The following is a 20,219-nucleotide window of genomic DNA, read 5'->3' on the forward strand; positions in this document are numbered from 1 at the left end:
CTCACCTGAGTTTTGAGTCACTGCAGTTTGATTCCTCACTGAAAAACACAAACACAATCATCATGTTTCACACTGATGTGTTTTCTCACCTCTATATGCGGTCACACGACTGAAATTAGTCTGAAAAGAAGTAAAGAATCATTAGAGCAGCATTTATAATAATACATTAATATTAAACAGATGAATGTTGACAGAGATTGAATCGATTTACTCCATCAGCAGAATCACAGATGATCTCATGATTCAGAATCACACAGTAAGATGTGAAGAGACGATCAGATGAGACAGAAATCACAGGATCAATCATTCTTTGAGTATCAGATGGATCTGCTATCAGACGTTCATCCTGAACATATAAAACACCATCAGATCATGTGTGTGTTTGTGAATAATGGTGTAGTTTGAGAACAGAAACACACTGACCTGTAAATACCAGCTCTGCTCACAATCAGGATTATTGGTGTGATTCAGTATAACAGGCAGAATCACATACAGAAAACCCACAGAACTCTGAATCTCCCCACACGTTATATTGCTTCCCATGTTTCAGTGCTTATATAGCGCGCTCCTTTTGCTCGAACAGACCTGATGGGCGGGGCCGATGAAGCGCGTGCAGTGAATTTCTGCTTGTGTGTGCGCGCGTGCGCTCATGCCGTAGGTGTGATTTAGAGGGAGCCTTTCTGATGTTTTTACACAGACAAAGTTTTTTTTGCATTAATGGGAATTCCGTGCCTTCTTATGAAAGCTGTATTGATTGATGTCACTCCAGCAATAAGAAGAACCAACAGCTCTTCATTTCTGCTGGCTCTCATGATTCCGCCACATTTAGCAATGTTTTGACCTTCTATTCGTAAAAAAAAATAAAAATAATAATAAATAAATAAAAATAACATTAAATAATGTAAAAACATAAAACATTACTACAGAACGTCACAGTGCGTTACCCAAAACATCAACCATTTAAAAGAATCACAAAAGTGTTGTTGTGTATTTTCGTTTTGGTTTGGTGTCCGAGTATTTCGTTTGCAGCTGAAGTCCTGGCCGAGGATTTTTGAAGTGTCCTATTGACTGAAAACGCGTGAGATGTGATTTGAATCTGACCTGAAGTTAAAACTGGGTTACAGTAAACTAAAAGTGAGGATCACATTAAAGCACATGTTGATGCAGAACTTCAGCCTGTCTCATCTCACTTATCAGAGAGAGAGAGAGAGAGAGAGAGAGAGAGAGAGAGAGAGAAGAATTCAGAGCATTACAGAAAAAAAGTTTGTTGTATAAAACAAAATTTGCAATTACATAAAAGTATAGTAATTGATACGTGTGGTGCAAATAATGCAATGCAAGCAGTACTGAATATTGTACAGTATGTCATTATTCAGCACTTATACAGCAGTCCAACTGCATAATCCCAGAAGGTCAAGGAAAACTCAAAATGAAAAGCATGTTATACAACTAAGGCAAGGTCAATGACAGATTTATTCTGACTCAGCATCATTGTCTGACTTGAGGACTAATGATAGAGAAAAAAAAAAACCCTCTGATCTGACAGATCCAGCTTTACTCTTCCTCATCCTCATCATCTTTGGATCATTTCCAGCCATTGTTGCTCTCATCATTCAGTGCATCTGTTCACTCTGAACTGGCTCACATTTTGTACAGTTTCTTTGATCACATCATTACAAACCAGTGTGAACAGTTTTGAGTAGTTGTGTGTTCGATGACAACTGTAGTTGTTAAACTTTTGCTGCTCATTTTTATAGTTTTTTAACACACAAATTCACAAGTGGATCAGTGCAGGCAAAATGTCATATACAAAAATACATATAGAGAAGGAGTAATTCACCTCCTGCAGATGTCTTCTGACATCACACAACACATCACCTTACTGGAATACTTTTATTTAAAAAAGTATTTAAATACTGTACTTGATTTACATGTTTTCAAGTAACAGAACAGAAAATGTGTTTACAAGCCAACTGCACAAAATGACACTAAATGATGACTGAGAATCTCTTTAACCACAATTTACACTTGATCCTATTCATAAATAGGTTGTGACTGACTTTCTGTTTGTATTTCTATTTTTATCAAAGTGTCTCCCTCCAGCAAAATATGATGAGTAATACTTTCATTCAGCATTGTGCAAGGCAAATCTTGACACATTAGTAATCAAAGACTTGATGATGAAATACAACAACTGTATGAAACCAAAAACAACTTATAGTTAGCAGAGCACTGATATTTACCACATAAAAACAAGATAAACTGCATAGGCCAATATGTTTGACTCCACATCCATAATATAAAATGCCAAAGGAATAAACTGACAAATAAACTATCAAATTAATAAATATATAAACTGGTTTTAGACCACCAAAAATATGTCACTGGCACAAGATTATCTTATGTAAATCAATGTGATAAACAAGTTAGGTCAAAAGTCAACCCATATATAAAGGTTTTACTGCCTCTAGCATTTATTTTAACTGGAAATTGCAGTGATTCGTACATATGAATAAACACACCACCCTTACCAAAAACTAGTATACTTAAAGTTTATTTTATTAAGTATATTTTAAAAAGTTCAAGTATATTTTTAAGTATACTTTATGTAGTAATGCTAGTAGTATACTCGTGAGTGTACTATTTCAGTACTATTTCAATAAATTGGCCTACTTTCTAGTATATAAAACTATAATTTTAAGTATAATTTAAGTATAACAGTAGTAAACTTTGACTACACACCATTTTTAGCTTGTACTGCAGCTATACCAAAAGTGAACTTATAGGTAAACTGATAGTTTACTAATTAAATATGCATAGTAGCATTTTTAGTACACTTTGAAGTATAGTCTCAGTAAACTACTTGCTTAGTAGTTTTATACTGCAAGTATACTTGTAAGTTTTTTGTAAGTGAACTTTACATCATGCTTCAAGTATATCACTATGTCCCTATTTAGGTATTAATTTGAATATATTTTATTTTATGAATATCTGAACATACAAAACATCAAAAGAAAGAACAGGATATCTGCTTGTAAACAATGTAAGAAAGAGGTAAAGAACCTGGGTGTCATTTTGGACTGTGATCTGAGTCTGAAGTCTCATATTAACCAAGTTACAAAAACATGTTTCTGTCATCTAAGAAACATTGCCAAGATTTGTCCGTTTTTATCTCTCGATGATGTTAAGAAACTAATTCATGCATTTATATTCTCTCGACTAGATTATTGCAATGCTGTGTGTACTGGTTTACCTAAGGGTTCTATAGTTAAGCTGCAATTGATACAAAATGCAGCAGCTAGAGTATTAATGAAATTGAAGATATGGGAACATATCACATCAGTTTTAATTGAATTACATTGGTTACCACTGCACCAAAGGATTGATTTTAAGATTCTCATTTTAGTTTATAAAGTATTGCATAATCTTGCACCTTCTTATATCTCTGATCGTCTGTTAAGATATAATCCTAAACCAATGTTACGATCTTATAGTGCTGGATCTTTAGCATATTACACAGTAAATCTTAAGCGATCTGGTGGTACTTCTTTCAGTCACTATGCTCCAAAAATTTGGAATTGTCTTCCAAACAAAGTAAGCGAGTCCACTAGTATTCATATTTAAAAAAAAAAAAAAACATGTTAAACATACCTTTTTAAAGTCGCCTATGCGCATAATAGTGTGTAAGGTGTGTGTATTTTTTATCTTTATTATTTTTCTTTGTTGTCTTTAATTTTTATAATTTTCTATTATATTTTATTATGTTTTGTTTATATTTGTTGAATCATTTGTACCATGCTGATGTTTTTTTTTTTTTTTTTTTTTTTTTTTTTTGCCCGTGAAGCACTTTGAGTTGCATTCTATGTATGAAAAGTGCTATACAAATAAATTATTATTATTATTATTATTGAACAAAAATATTTGATTCTAGCTTACTGTTATGCTTTCCTTTTTAAACACTGTAATGTGGGTAAGTTTCATGAATAAAAAAAAATATAAAGAAATAAACAACATTTTAAACAAAAAGCTGAAAAAAACAACCCAAAAAACCCAAAGATTTACAGTAATCATTATCTCTTTATTGGTCGACCTTTTTTCTATAACATTACACAGTTTTGATGCTGTTTTATGTCTGATAATGGTGTTAGATTACACGTGTTGTTTTAGTTTCTTCTTCACTTGTGTTTTTTGGAAATTCTGTACAGAATATGTGTAATATGCGCACTGTACCTAATAACAATGAAAACATGGATTCTAGGAGCACAAGTATATCTCAAATATATTTAGACTTTTTTCTTAGTATGTCAACTATATTTCTGAGAAGTACATAAAAAGTAGACTAAAGTATACTTTCCTGGTTTTAGTTTAAAATATACTAATAGAACACTTCAATAATCTTCAATTTTTTCATAAGGATAAACAGTAATATTACATATTATTGGCCTTATTAAAAACATGGAAATATCAAAACATTTTTAGAAACAGAGCTAACAGATAATCTCTATTAATGGAATATTTCAAATTTGAGATAAAAACAGATGTATTCAATATGAAACAGAGACTGAACTGAACAGAAATCAGACTCATCTAGTATTAAACAAATGTATGTCTATAATATCATAAAGCTTGCTGATATGAATATTACAATAATGCATTTAGTGAGCGGGGGCCATCACCTTGTTTTATTTTTAGAATGATTTGTCTGTTTTGTAATGATTTGTCTGTTCTCTAGGGGTTGAAAGTGTTTTTGTGTTTGTTTCTTTTAGTAATTACATTCCCTACACCTGTGGAGTATTCAACCGGGCATATCCACCTTATTTTTCAATGCGTTAGTAAGCTGATTTATCCTCCCCTCTTTTTGTTATGCATTTACTTCAAATAAATTCCCCTGTGAACGGAACCTTTTTGCTGTCTCTGCACAAAAGTAACAGAATGAACAGCATTCAGTGGTTGATGATGTGATGAAACTCTGGAGACGGAGTTGTTGAAGTGCAGTCAGTGAGGATCATCAGATCATTTGCACAGCAGATTCAGGATCCCTGAGAGAAACAGACTGACTTACAGATTCATTCATAGATTCAGAGTCTGAGCTGAAGATTCAGACATCATCCGTCTGTTTCACAAACGATCATGTAATTCAGTCAAACTCACCTGTTTTCAAAGATGTTCTGTGCTTCCCTCTGAAAACATCTGACAACAAAAATATAGATTATTATATTCATCAAAGTATTCTCTATTAATTCAGAGAGATGTAAAGGCAGTTGCAATCAAAATGCATGATCTACCCACATAATGTTAGACTTGTTTAACAATCATTAAAAAAAAAAAAAAAAAAAAAAAAAAATCACTCACCTGGTTTTCCTTTTCCGCAGCAAGAAACAGATCAAGAACATGATGAAAAGAACGATGATAACAAGAGCAAAAAGCCACAACAGCTGATCTAAACAGCAATAAAATAATAAACACCACATTAACATCATCTGATCTGCTGAATTATTAAAAAGCCTAAATGTCTTTGGGTTCAGATTGTGTGTTGATTTGAGTTGAGTATCAGTCGGCTGAACTCACTTGATTCTGGAGTTTGCGTCGGTCCACTGATGTTGGTCTCATTCATCACTGAAAAACACATTCACAATCATCATTCACAGAAGATTCAGTTAAAACCATTTCAGCTCTATCAGTGCAGATGATTCAGATGCATGGACGTGTGCAATAATTACAGAAAAAGGGAAGTGATACAGGTGAGGAGCATCATGAGAAGATGTGAAAAGATTGAAGTGTTTCTCTCACCTCTGAACATGATCTCATGACTGTAATGAGACTGAAATGAAAGAAAGAAGCATTAGAAGTAGCATTTATATGAAGTATTAAATATGAAAACAGATTAATATTGAGAGAGACTGAGTTGATTTACTCCATCAGTAGAATCACAGATGATCTCATGATTCAGATTCACACAGTAAGAAGTGAAGAGACGATCAGATTTTACAGCCGTCGCAGGATCAGTCAGTGTTTGAGGATCAGATGGATCTGCTATCAGACGCCCGTCCTGAACAAATAAAACAGATGAGAATCATCATGTGTGTGTAAATAATGGTGTAGTTTGAGGACAGAAACACACTCACCTCAGAGAACCAGCTCTGCTCACAGTCTGGATTATTAGTTTGATTAATTAGAACAGGCAGAATCACATACAGAAAACCCACTGGAGTCTGAATCTCTGCACAGGTTATATTGATGATGTCCATCACTCAGTGCTGAAAAGAGAGTAGATGAAACATTAAAACCTTTAAATATTTGGCAAAATCTAACGATGCCTAAGGATGTAAAGTATACACATATAAAATTCCAGAGGAAGTAGAGGGCGCAACTGTCATATTTATACATGTGTTGTATTGTTTAATTTTCGCTCTGTCGAAGCGGTTTCCTACGGAGACCTTTGGAGCAGTATTGCGCATGCGCGCGCCGGTTTGTGCACTCTGCAGTCAAGACTCAAAAGGGAAACTGTTAAGCATAGGGTCCTTCTTCTTTGCGTTGTACCGCGCAACATTTTCACCCTTTGTCCCGGACGTCGCATATTGAGAAAATGTCCCGCATTTCAATCATGCTGTTGGTTTTTAATTGTCATATTAAGAAACTGCTTAACTTTATTAAAGGACCAGCTTAAACCAGCATCAAAACTTACCTACCAGCATATGCTGTTTTTTTCACCAGGGAATTTACGCTAATTTACTCAACATTTTATTCCTACGCTAATATTACATAGAAACTAAGTGTTACATGATTGTTTTGGTCTGCAAGGGCCTCTGTCTCTATATAGATCAGCTAATGTTTTAAATATTCCCTGTCATTGTTGTATATATGATGTTATGATTACAGCTGCATTGATGTGTTTTGCAAATTGCTCGCATTCAAGTTAATTTTAGCTTTTGGGTAACAGGTTAATCTGTATGGAGATACTGTGAGCTCTTTGTTTTCACTGGATAAGCAATGCCACGTTTGGAAATTATTTAAAGCTGTCTGACAAAAATAATGGATGAAAATTATGTTTATCTCTGAGATGTAGTCTAGACTAGAACTATAAAACTGCACGAAATATAATTATTTAAATACAAGCACCTTGAATTCATATAGTAAATTACAGTACTATATTAGTTTATATTACAGGTTATATTGCACCAAGTGCATTGACATGTTAGTGACTCATGCCTAGAGTGGGTGCATAAGCACATGCATGTGCATGTTGCATAAAGGTACAGTACACTAAAGGATGTGATTGTGGGGTTTTAAACATATGGTTAATCTATCGTAGTAAATTTTGTCCATATCTTTGCTGATAATTGTGCTATTCTTGTTTGTGTCCCACGAAAAGGTAATGAGTCCCGAAATTCTCAGAAAATAGAAATGGAGGCCGAACCTGCAGATGTGGATGGCAGTGATGTGAATGATGGAGCATCTACACAGAAAAGGTTACATATTTTATTGAAACCAAAACTAGCATCTGCAATATACATGTAAACAAATCAATTAAATCAGTTAAAAATGTGTCTCCATGTACTACTTAATAAAATTCTAGTGCATTTAATCTATTAAATAACAGTAGAGTGAGTGAGTTTTTGGATATGGTAAAATTAAACTTATTTTAGTGAATGAAGTACCACATTTCAGCTATCATTTTGTTAGGGTGGGTACACAAAATATTATTTTATTCTTGCTTCTAGAAAATCCTCAATCTATCTGCTTTCTAACAGCTTCATGTGACCGTAAACATTTATTTTTAACCTGGCTTTAAGCACTATAGATTATTAAAGTTTCACTTTCACTGTGGCAAATACAGTAAATGTGGTGTTTATATGAAATAATTGTAATATTTACAGAGAGAGTCCCCATATCAGTAGGAAAGCGATCAAACGAGCATCTTCCATACGAAGACTTGTGCTGCATTTCAGGGCAAAGCAAAACAAAAAATGCAGGAAACTATTAACTGGTTATTCTACAATTAATTGTACTATAAATTATACTACAATTGGAAAATACTGTAAATTGATAAGCTGTTCGGCATGATGACGTTTAATGCCTCCGACAGGGCCTGTAGTCCCATTTAGCAGCATGTTAGCAACCACCTTTTATAAGAAACATAACATAACATAAAAAAAAAAAAAAAACAAGAGTGGGGTTTAACTGGTGTGTTTTGTCATAGAATAAAACGTGAAAGTATTTGTGTGAACCGCGGACCTTATTTTAGGGGATTTAATCAAAATTGTCATTCAAAAACCCATGTCATAGTTCCACCACTCTATTTCTTTTCTCCAGGCCAAAACAATGCGCATATTAGGTATTACGAATGTAAACACTTTTTCATTGATGCTAAATAGCAAAATAACTTGCGACCTCAGCTGTGAACTCTATCATTGAGCATTTGGGTTACTATAGTTTAGTTCTTCATGTATATAGAGACATATTATTTGAATGGACATGCAGGCTGTGCTCTGTCATTGTTCTGCCATGTCATTGTGGTATCTGGGAATATTTTACAACTACAATTTATAATCATTACATAAATAATGAGTATTTTGCAGTTTTAAAATAATCTTTAACTTTACCAACCATGTTTAATACTCAGTATATTTGTCATCTTATAGTAGTTAATCACTTTAAGATATAGGCACAGTTCTAACTAAAAACCTAAATTAAACTTTGGTAAAATGTTGGATTTCAAGACTTAAGCAGGTTTTATATTTTAATATCAAAATGCTGTTTTGTCATCTACAGTGTACTGTATCTGTTAAAATACATACTACTCATAACTCCATGATCTCAATTTTCAATGCATATTATACCCTGCATTTTCTATTTAACTATTACAAAAAGAACAAACTCAAGTTATGTTTTGTTATTTTATTCTGATAAGACACTAGATAAACTTTTACAATATTCCCTAAAACAGGCGTGCATACAAACATACAAACATGCATAAGTCTTTATTTATTCATAAAATGCAAATGTACTCTCAAATTAGGCTTCAGTGTACACCAGCTAATGTGTGTGTGTTTTTTTTTTTTTTTTTTTTTTTTTTTTAATGGTTTATAAAAGATATCAGATGAAATGACTAGTGTCTTTAATTAATCATACCTTTATGTTCCTTTTGGAGCTCAAGTGTTTGGTTCCTATTTGTCTTCCATTGTATGGGCAAACATTTCTCTATGACAATATCTTAATTTGTCCTCTCAGAGAAAGTTTGAGACAGCATAAGGTTGAGTTAAGGATAAGATACTTCTGGACTGATATTCTTCTTCATCATCTTGGGTCTTCTTCTGCAGTTTGTTCAGTTATTTTAGACACCTCTTTTCTCCATGCAGCTTTGATCCTCTTTTCTGGATTCATTCCAATAAAGTATCCAAAAAATTAGAGGAGAAAAGCTTCAGAACATATTCTTGTGTATAATTGGATTTGGTCAAATTGAACTTTCTAACTAAAAACTAGCCAATAATTAAAGAAGTCCACTTCCAGAACAACAATTCACAAATAATTTACTCACCCCCTTGTCATCCAAGGTGTTCATGTCTTTCTGTCTTCAGTTGTAAAGAAATGATGTGTTTAAAGGAAAGCATTTCAGGATTTTTCTCCATATAATGGACTTGACTGGTGCCCCAATTTTGAACTTCCAAAATGTAGTTTAAATGCGGCTTTAAAGGGCTCTAAAAGATCCCAGCTGAGGAAGAATCTAGCGAAAAGATTGGTCTTTTGGAAAATAAAAAATTGTATACTTTTTAAACACAAAATTTCGTGTAGCACAGGCTCTGAGATGCGAGTTCACATCACTACGTACTATTGAATCACATCGAATGGTCATGCTTAACTATAGACCCAGTGTTTACAAAGCGAACAGGCATAAGCTGTTTCTTATGCCTGTTCAGTGTTTTGATCAGTTATATAGGAATTTTTTTTTTTTTTTTTTTTTTGTTTTTGTTTTTTTTCTCTGTTTGATTGTGCAGCTCAGTAACATTTTTTCTTCTATTTAAATAAATTCTGTTTAAATAAAGATCTTTCTTTGTGTAGCTTACTGTACCATTTAACATTTAAGGCTTAAGGTGTGAAATGTGCAATGTACTGCAACTTTGTAGAGTGTCTTACATGTGTCTACAACCTCTATTTAAAGATCAAAGATCACATATTAAAATAATAAATATATGAAACCATATATGAACCATCATGAATATGTCTAATTTGTATATAATGTAATAAAAATACATATCTCACATATATTAATAATTATATACATTCCATATATGGCAATACATGTATTATACATACATAAACATATATTTTTGTATGGGGTAGACTTATATGTCAATATATGAAATTGTTCATTTTCTAATAGGAATCATATATGGATATGGCATATATAAAACATGCATTTAATATATGGTTGTTTCATATAAGCACATATATTACATTTCCGTATGGGCGCGTTCACACGTTTCGAAAGCTTTTTATTTATTATTTTTGCGGAGTATTGTTTTCGCGCAAAGGATGTGCGAACCTCAAGTCATCAGCACTACGGACGGAAATGATGGAGCGCACAAAGAAAAGCAACAGAAACATTCTCTTACACCGTTCCTGGCTGGTGGAATAATCTTCCCACCGCTATCCGGAATACCAACTCCCTAACAACTTTTAAGCGACTGCTGAAAACCCATCTCTTTTGACACTACTTGACTTGATATATATATATTCTACTCTTTTCCCTTTCTAGCTTGTACTTATTTGAACAATGCCTGTTATATGGTAATTTGAGCACTTCGTAGGTCGTTCTGCCTCTTTAGGACAAATCGCTTGATGTATTCCCCACCTGTAAGTCGCTTTGGATAAAAGCGTCTGCTAAATGAATAAATGTAAAATGTAAATAAATCAGCGCATAGATGACAACTGACGTAAATCAGTATTTACACAGCATAACATTAGTAAATGTATCTGTCTCACACGTGTGTCCCGCAAAATCACATCTACTTAAGCAAGATGTGAAGAACAAGGTGTTTCCAAGACGCTATATCAAAAAACCTTGTCCTCGGAAACGTCTTTCTTCTCACCATCCTGCGCATCTTCTCATGTGAGTCATGATGTAATTCTAAACTTTCTGGCTCAAAACATTTAACAAATCTGAAATATCCTTCTCGCTATACATTCATTCTTCTTTATACTTTTGTGCTCCTGTTTATTCCTCAAAATTAATCGAAATGGTCATTAGTATAGCCTACAGACAATTAACATTTCTTCATGTTACAGAATAATTGTTTTAGCACAATCAAAAAAGTTACATACAGAAACTTTAAATATCGACCATCAGTCAGTGAAAGACTTTTTTTCAGAAACATTTTATCATGCTCCGTTTCCTGCAAAAGAATTGCTTAGAAATGTAGATGTAGTTTATTAACCTGGTAATCTTAAAAAGGTTTTAAAGACAAACTGAATCTTTTCATACCTTAAAAGGATCCTTGGTGAAAGCAGGTGATGAGAGCAGAGAGCTGATAAATGCTGAACTGAAGCCCGGGTTTGACGATCGATCGGTTTATAGACTCATTGTCCGCCCACGATCAAGAGTTTGCCAGGTGTTGTGTAATATTCAGTTCCCGTGAAAAACTGTTCCAAATGGGCGGGCTTAGTACGAATATTCATAGGTTCGTTCCTCGTTGGGCTCTTGTTTGATGAATTATTTAAATAAGGAAATAAAACCGAATGTTCATACGCCCCGTTTAGAGGTACAGCTGTTTATGTTATTCACATAATAGGTTAAAATGCTTATATTTTTCCATGTGCTTTTATTAGAACGTGAATGATACTGAACAAGCACAGCTGGAATCGAACACATTTCTGTTGTTCCTCATTGTTTTAATTTAAATCGTTAATTTAAAGCTGTAAACGGTGTCCCTAGTTGCTGTGTATCTTGCTGCATCGTAACTTTTCATAACTTTCACTGACTGCAGTTTAACTCAATTGTCATTCGATGCATGTTCAAATAAAGAAATCAATATTTTTTTATGTTGTTCTCTGGTGTTGTTTTGTGTTGCTTTGTTTTCGTTGTATGTTTTTTTAGGAGCCTTACAATAAAAAATAAAGTCATTTGAAGCTGAAAGATGTTGTTTATGTGAGCTAAAATAAAAAAAGCAAAAAGAAAAGAGGTCTAAAAAGAAAAAGAAAAGAAAGGTAATTTTAAATGTATTGCCCATAAAAGTTTGTGCTTCTGGTACACACACACACACACACACATGTTGTGTTTCCATGTTTTATGGGGACGTTCCATAGGCGTAATGGTTTTTATACTGTACAAACCCTATTTTTTATCGCCCTAAACCTAGCCCTCACAGGAGACTGTGCACACTTTTACTTTCTCAAAAAAACTCATTCTGCATGATTTATAAGCCTGTTTCCTCATGGGGACCTCACAAATGTCCCCACAAGGTCAACATTTACTGGAATTACTATCCTTGTGGGGACATTTGGTCCCCATAACGTGATGAATACCAGCTGCACACACACACACAAAGAGTTAACTTTTCCTATTTTATTCATACATTAATACATCAGTAGAAATTAGGCATTATCAGAATGCATAGTGATTACAAGAAATTCCATTCTATTCTCATTTAATTATATGGTGCTTTACAATGTTGCATGTTTTAAAGCATGAAAAAAAAAAAAAAAAGAATTAAATATGTGGACATCCAGAACAGCACCACCAGAACCTTGGGATGGGCACTGTCTCTGTGAGAGTCTGGCATCCAACTGGAGCTGGGGATTATATGGGCATCCTGAGGTAAGGTGGAAGGGCAGACAGAGAGTAATTATCTGCAGATGAAAAAAAAAAAAAAGTGTTATTTGCATTTTAACTTGTACATTTAAAGTGCAGATACAGGATGCATTCTGTAAAGTCTGGCTAAAGAGGTGTTTTTAATTTAAGTGATGATTTTAATTTAAGATTTAAGTGATGACTTACAAATCAAATGGTGCATAGAAATCCTATTAAATTAAACAGGGCCTTGGCATCCAGGACAGACAAAAACATCTTTTGTATTGGGTCGGTTTACACATTCCCAGTGAAACCACCCATTACAGCAGTCACACTGAATCTGAATAAAACAATGAAATGACAGCATATTTTAAAGAAATATTCAAAGAACATTCAAAGAGCAATTGCTGGCTGACAGACCCAAGAGTCATGTGTATCTTGTGTGGATGGGTATTTGTCCCCACATGCCAAGCATAAGTCTGAAAGGTCATCTATGGAAATAAAAGCACCAACAAAATGCACTTAATGTCTTAATATTGATGAAGCAAATGATGTGTCAGTTTTATAAACATACATACCACTTTTTTGTAGCAGACACAGGCCCATTTCTTTGCGAAACATATTGATATTTGCAACTGTGGTTTCAAACTCCAAACTGCCACCTGTTAGAATTGCTTCTGCAAACTACAAAGTAATTAATTAAACCCCCAATACGTTAACACTTTTGATAACTGTGCTTAAAAAAAAAAAAAAAAAAAAAAAAAAAAAAAAAAAAAAAAAAAACACCTACTTTGCATACAAAAATCCCACATGAATTGCCATCCTGTTGAAAACTGTGTGGTAAAGTACCACATTTCCACTTGCCAGCAATTCCTTTTGTGGCCATAAATTTGCTTTGTTGGGTTCAGAAATATTTCAAATGTTAATAAAATAAAATCAGACAAGCAATTAATAAATGAGGACATTAAGGGCATATGTTTGTTCTGACCTTACAACCTTTTCACACTGAGCTAATTTTTTATGGTCTTCACCAAGAGAATTTAAGTATAGAATCCTCCATTCTTTAGGATATATCACCTGTAAAATGAAAATTATTTAACCTTGCTATGAATTTCTATCACTTTAGTTCACAGAAGGATGAGACTGGAAGGAAACAGACCATGAGTGTCCAGTGGTTGTTCTCATTAATTGAACCAATCACAACATCATATTTCCCTGGATCCAGCTACAGTGGAGATGCATGAAATATTGTAACAAGGTCAGTTTACTAGTTCTCCTACATGAAAAACATGAAAAGTCAATTTAAAGAAATCAGGATTTTTGTTTTTACCCTTTTCATTGAACTGCCACTGCCATTCCAGAGGTTTGATGCCTGATATGAATCAAGTACATAGCCCTTGCCACTGTAATTTTTTGTAAGCAAGGTCAAGTATGCATTGATAACCTAAAACAAAAAACAAATAGATTTATACAATTGTATCCCTTACATCACATTTATTTATGCCTAGAAAACAATTGATTAAACCAAAATATTTTAAAAGAACAATTACACACACTGTTTGCAGATTTATAAATACTGATGGGTTCTACCTCACTTTCAAGCATTTCTCCAGGTCTGAGGCGTTCAACATCCCATGTAAACACTTTATATGGGCCGATTTTACTACATAGTATGCCGCCTTTTTTCTTGGCCCATATTTCTTCTAACACTGTATGTGAGTAAGAGAGTGAGATGCTCAGTTACCTTTCATTGCAACTTTACAGTTATTTATATGAAGATGTATATGTATGTTGACGGAAGCATACATACAGAGTGAACAGTTTGTCTGGGGCTGGGTGGGTGCAGCATGGACAGGAGGAGGCTGCGTGAATGCAGCACAGGCAGGAGGAAGCTGAGTAAATTCAGCACAGGCAGGAGGAGGCTGAGTGAATGAAGCATGGGCAGGAGGAGGCTGAGTGAATGCAGCACAGGCAGGAGGATGCTGAGTAAATTCAGCACAGGCAGGAGGAGGCTGAGTGAATGCAGCATGGGCAGGAGGAGGCTGAGTGAATGCAGCATGGGCAGGAGGAGGCTGAGTGAATGCAGCACAGGCAGGAGGATGCTGAGTAAATTCAGCACAGGCAGGAGGAGGCTGAGTGAATGCAGCATGGGCAGGAGGAGGCTGGATGGGTGCAGCATGGGCAGGAGGAGGCTGAGTGAATGCAGCATGGGCAGGAGGAGGCTGGATGGGTGCAGCATGGGCAGGAGGAGGCTGGATGGGTGCAGCACAGGCAGGAGGAGGCTGAGTGAACGCAGCATGGGCAGGAGGAGGCTGAGTGAATGCAGCATGGGCAGGAGGAGGCTGAGTGAATGCAGCATGGGCAGGAGGAGGCTGAGTGAATGCAGCACAGGCAGGAGGATGCTGAGTAAATTCAGCACAGGCAGGAGGAGGCTGAGTGAATGCAGCATGGGCAGGAGGAGGCTGGATGGGTGCAGCATGGGCAGGAGGAGGCTGAGTGAATGCAGCATGGGCAGGAGGAGGCTGGATGGGTGCAGCATGGGCAGGAGGAGGCTGGATGGGTGCAGCACAGGCAGGAGGAGGCTGCAGCATGGGCAGGAGGAGGCTGAGTGAATGCAGCATGGGCAGGAGGAGGCTGAGTGAATGCAGCATGGGCAGGAGGAGGCTGAGTGAATGCAGCACAGGCAGGAGGAGGCTGAGTAAATTCAGCACAGGCAGGAGGAGGCTGAGTGAATGCAGCATGGGCAGGAGGAGGCTGGATGGGTGCAGCATGGGCAGGAGGAAGTGAATGCAGCATGGGCAGGAGGAGGCTGGATGGGTGCAGCATGGGCAGGAGGAGGCTGGATGGGTGCAGCACAGGCAGGAGGAGGCTGAGTGAACGCAGCATGGGCAGGAGGAGGCTGAGTGAATGCAGCATGGGCAGGAGGAGGCTGAGTGAATGCAGCATGGGCAGGAGGAGGCTGGGTGGGTGCAGCATGGGCAGGAGGAGGCTGGATGGGTGCAGCATGGGCAGGAGGAGGCTGGATGGGTGCAGCACAGGCAGGAGGAAGTGAATGCAGCATGGGCAGGAGGAGGCTGAGTGAATGCAGCATGGGCAGGAGGAGGCTGAGTGAATGCAGCATGGGCAGGAGGAGGCTGAGTGAATGCAGCATGGGCAGGAGGAGGCTGAGTGAATGCAGCATGGGCAGGAGGAGGCTGAGTGAATGCAGCATGGGCAGGAGGAGGCTGGGTGGGTGCAGCATGGGCAGGAGGAGGCTGAGTGAATGCAGCATGGGCAGGAGGAGGCTGGATGGGTGCAGCATGGGAAGGAGGCTGAGTGGCAGCAGAAATTTGGGGACATTCTATGAAATGGACTAAATGGTCTTTGTTAATTTTGGGAAAGTATTGTCCTTTGTCATCCTTTAAGTCAATGGATTTTCCCTCCACGTTTATTACTGTAAATGGACCAATGTAGTCTGGGTCAAGTTTGCTTACCCTGTCTCCAACTTTTATGGCAATAGATAATCCCTTTTCTAATTTTCTCTTTTTGTTTTATGTTGGACATTAGAAATATTGTCCCGTACTGTTTGGTAAATCCTCTCCTGCCTTTTAATGCATTCTGCAATAAACTCCTCTGCTACAGTGTCCTCGATTGTCTCGTTGATCTACGCAAGAAAATATTGTATTTTCATTTGAATTACAGAAGAAAATGTAACATTTAAAAATAATATACTAACCTCATATTTCTCAGGTACTTCGCATGGATACCTTGCTTCGCGGCCAAACATGAGAAAGTATGGCGAGTACTGAGTTGTAATTTGTTTTTTTGTACGGAGGCCAAACATTGTGGCCTCCAGATAATCTGCCCACTTGTGCGGCTCCTTTCCCACCAGCTTGCACAATGCCCTTTGAATAAGAGAGGAGTCATTAATAGCACAATGTCTCTATTTGCATGGCAATTTTGAAAAATCCCCTGCTAACTGCAATATTTTTAATTGTACTTTAATTAGAAATTGTCAGTTTCATACCTCTGTATTGTACCATTGAGTTTTTCTACCAATCCATTGGTCTGTGGATGGTAGGGAGCACATAAACTCCTTTTAATGCCAAGCATTTCACAGACACCCATATTGATCTGTTAACATAGGTAGAGACAACAGGATTTGTTGAATTTTTTTCCAATTCCTAAAACTAATAAAAACAAGCAAATCAGGTTTAACCATTACCTTGTTCACAAATTCCGTGCCTTGGTCTGTCAGTAGCCTTTTGGGGGCACCAAATCTGTAAAACAGCTTGATAATACAGCCTGTGACCTCCTCTGCGCTTTTAGTTTTTAGTGGGAAAGCCTCACACCATTTTGTAAAGTAATCAATAATTACACAGATATACTGGTAACCATCCTTGGTTGGTGTGAGCTTTCCCACTAAATCCATTCCAACAATGTCCCATGGCTCAACCACCTGTGGAAAAAAAGTTATGTTCAATGTTGTTGCTATTATTACAAAATAATTAAGTCATCTCATTTACAGAAACTTACTTCAATAGGTGTATAATCTGCTTGATTCTTAATTTGTGCCTGCTTTGACTGACATGCAGCACAGTGCCTGACCTAAACAGAGTCATTTAGTAGAAAGAGAGTGTATATGTATATATGTATATATATATATCAGTGGCGGCTACTGGTCTGTCAAATAGGGGAAGCTCATGACATCAACATCATAAAATTGTCTATTTATTTATTCACAAGAATGTGCCTTATTGTCATAAGTAAGTCACAATGCAAACAATTGTAAAAAAAAAAGCTTTAGTTTTATTATGCAAAATATGATGTATTTTTTCTTTTAGTCAGATGCTACTATATAGTATAAATATTTTGCACTTTAAATAAGGTTATTATGGAGATTTATTTATTTATTTATTTATAAAGTATTTTAATAGAAATATAAGGTTTCATTATGTTATGTTAAAATTTTTCAAGATTACTATATATATATATATATTTATATTAATTTATAGTCATCCTCCATGTTAATATTTAATGTAGTAATCTATATATATATTGATTACTACATTAAATATTAACATGAATGAATGAATGAACGATCTGAAAAAAATATTAAACTCTGTAAAAGTGAAACAAGGAATGTGGTGTATAATTGTGTGAAATGTATGATGAAAATCAAGCAATTTCGCCAAGCAAATATAAAGAAATAGGTTGCAGCAGTTTTTATTTCGACTGAACTTGAGAAATCCGGGATGGGACTGAGCGCGAATAGCTTCAGCGATTCCTTATAGTACAAAATCGCTGTCAGTCAAAAGGAGATGCAATCTTTCGACAGACCCTCCAATCATCACGCAGAAGCTCGGAGTCCAGGCCAGCCCACTCCTCATTTGCTCCTCATTCACCCCCAGAGACGCTGAGCGTCCGTGGGCGGGACATAATCGCAGCGTTTATCCAATGACCGTCTAGTTTCAAAGCACTGAAAAAAAACGTTCAAAGCAGCCGCATTGAAGTCAATGGACGCTGGGCTTCAACGGGGAAATGCACTGTGACGCTACGGGAATGTATGAGAAGAAAATCAAGTCAGCCGACCTGCTATATCTAACTGATTCTGAACGAACTCGTCTTTGAGATGAACGTTTTCTAACGCATTTTTAGTCAATAAAATGTTAATACAATAGTACATAATTTGACCATTAATTTTGTGACATTATAGGGGAAGCTGAGCTTCCCTTGCAGTCTTAAAGAAATCGCCACTGATATATATATATATATATATATATATATATATATATATATATATATAAATTTTTTACTTACCCAATTCCTAATATCCACAGACATGGAAGGCCAGTAAAATCAATTACTGATGGCATCCGTTGTTTTAACAATACCACAGTGGGCACCGATTGGACTGGTGTGGAATTCTTTGAAAATCTGTTTGGCCTCTTCACTGCAGCATATCACTTTGGCTAACCCACCCTCTCCCTGTCTTCTTATATAAAACAAAACTTCATCTAAAGGCAGTAAGTTTTGTTTATTAAAATCCAGTATCTTTACACACTAGAAGACTCACTGAACCAAGGTCTATGTAAAACCAAATATGCCACACTCACCCTTCATAATGAATTTCTTTGGCTTTCTCAAAAGCACATATTTTTGGTTTTTTGTGAAGTCATCAGGGATTGTCCCAGACTTTTTAAAATCACACAACAAGTGGAAAGTTTTTCTATCCATTTTTTAAGAATCCAGCTACCAAGATGTTTGGTTGATGGGCATATGCTATTCATCAGAGGCTGTTATTTATTACTATTTTAATATAATTATGTAACTCAACACCACAGCTCATTTATAGTGCTTAATAAATTGGATTAATGGAGATAGTTAATAAAATTGTTAATTACTTATTTTAATGTTTAATTATATGTTCCCCTCAGTGTGCAGGGATAATGAGCAAGGAACAGATTGCCAAACACAGTATTGTGTGTGTGTATATATATATATATATATATATATATATATATATTTGGACTGTTGTTTTTTTAATCATTGCTATAACCACCTTTCACATTTTTTGTATTTTTCAACTTGCTTTAATCTTGTGTACATATGTAAATATGCACAACATGAATTTGCCAGCAGTTTCTTGCAAAATCATATTTAAACAAAACTTATATACAGCTTAATTTCAGTTTGTGTCATTTATGTTTGTATAATTCATTTTGTAATATCTTGTGTTTGTGCATCCAGAGGGAACACACATTTGGATAACACCTACAAAAAGTAATGCAGCTGCTGCATGTATTTATGCATGAATAAAACTGGAAAAGTTAACTCTTTGTGCGTGTGTATTGAAGTACTAGAAGCACAGTCTTTTATGGGAAATATATTTAAAATGAACCCCTTTTTTATTTATGTCACTCTTATTCTAAATTGCCCTTTAGCTCTCATAAACAACATCTTTCAGCTTCGAATGACTTTATTTTTTATTGTAAGGCTCGTAAAAAAACATACAACAAAAAAACAAAGCAACACAAAACAACACCAGAGAACAACATAAAAAATATTGATTTCTTTATTTGAACATGCATCGAATGACAATTGAGTTAAACTGCAGTCAGTGAAAGTTATGAAAAGTTACGATGCAGCAAGATACACAGCAACTAGGGACACCGTTTACAGCTTTAAATTAACGATTTAAATTAAAACAACAGAACAACAGAAATGTATTCGATTCCAGCTGTGCTTGTTCAGTATCATTCACGTTCTAATAAAAGCACATGGAAAAATATAAGCATTTTAACCTATTATGTGAATAACATAAACAGCTGTACCTCTAAACGGGGCGTATGAACATTCGGTTTTATTTCCTTATTTAAATAATTCATCAAACAAGAGCTGAAGAACAGACAACACACTCCATTTCATTCGCTTGTTCGTAGTTCAAACGGCC

General features: G+C 35.8%; 2 protein-coding genes across 2 annotated transcripts in view; both read right to left on the reverse strand.

The window, feature by feature from the left end:
- The window catches only part of LOC127162127 (GTPase IMAP family member 5), a 269,255-nt gene that overhangs the window by 242,965 nt on the left and 6,071 nt on the right, over positions 1-20,219 (reverse strand). The gene's annotated exons all lie outside the window — the stretch shown is intronic.
- Positions 14,524-15,438, reverse strand: LOC127162795 (uncharacterized). The gene has a single exon (XM_051105637.1). The coding sequence runs from the start codon at positions 15,436-15,438 to the stop codon at positions 14,524-14,526; it is 915 nt and encodes a 304-aa protein (XP_050961594.1).

Source organism: Labeo rohita, chromosome 3 (genome assembly GCF_022985175.1).
Source record: "Labeo rohita strain BAU-BD-2019 chromosome 3, IGBB_LRoh.1.0, whole genome shotgun sequence".
NCBI classification, from domain to species: domain Eukaryota; kingdom Metazoa; phylum Chordata; class Actinopteri; order Cypriniformes; family Cyprinidae; genus Labeo; species Labeo rohita.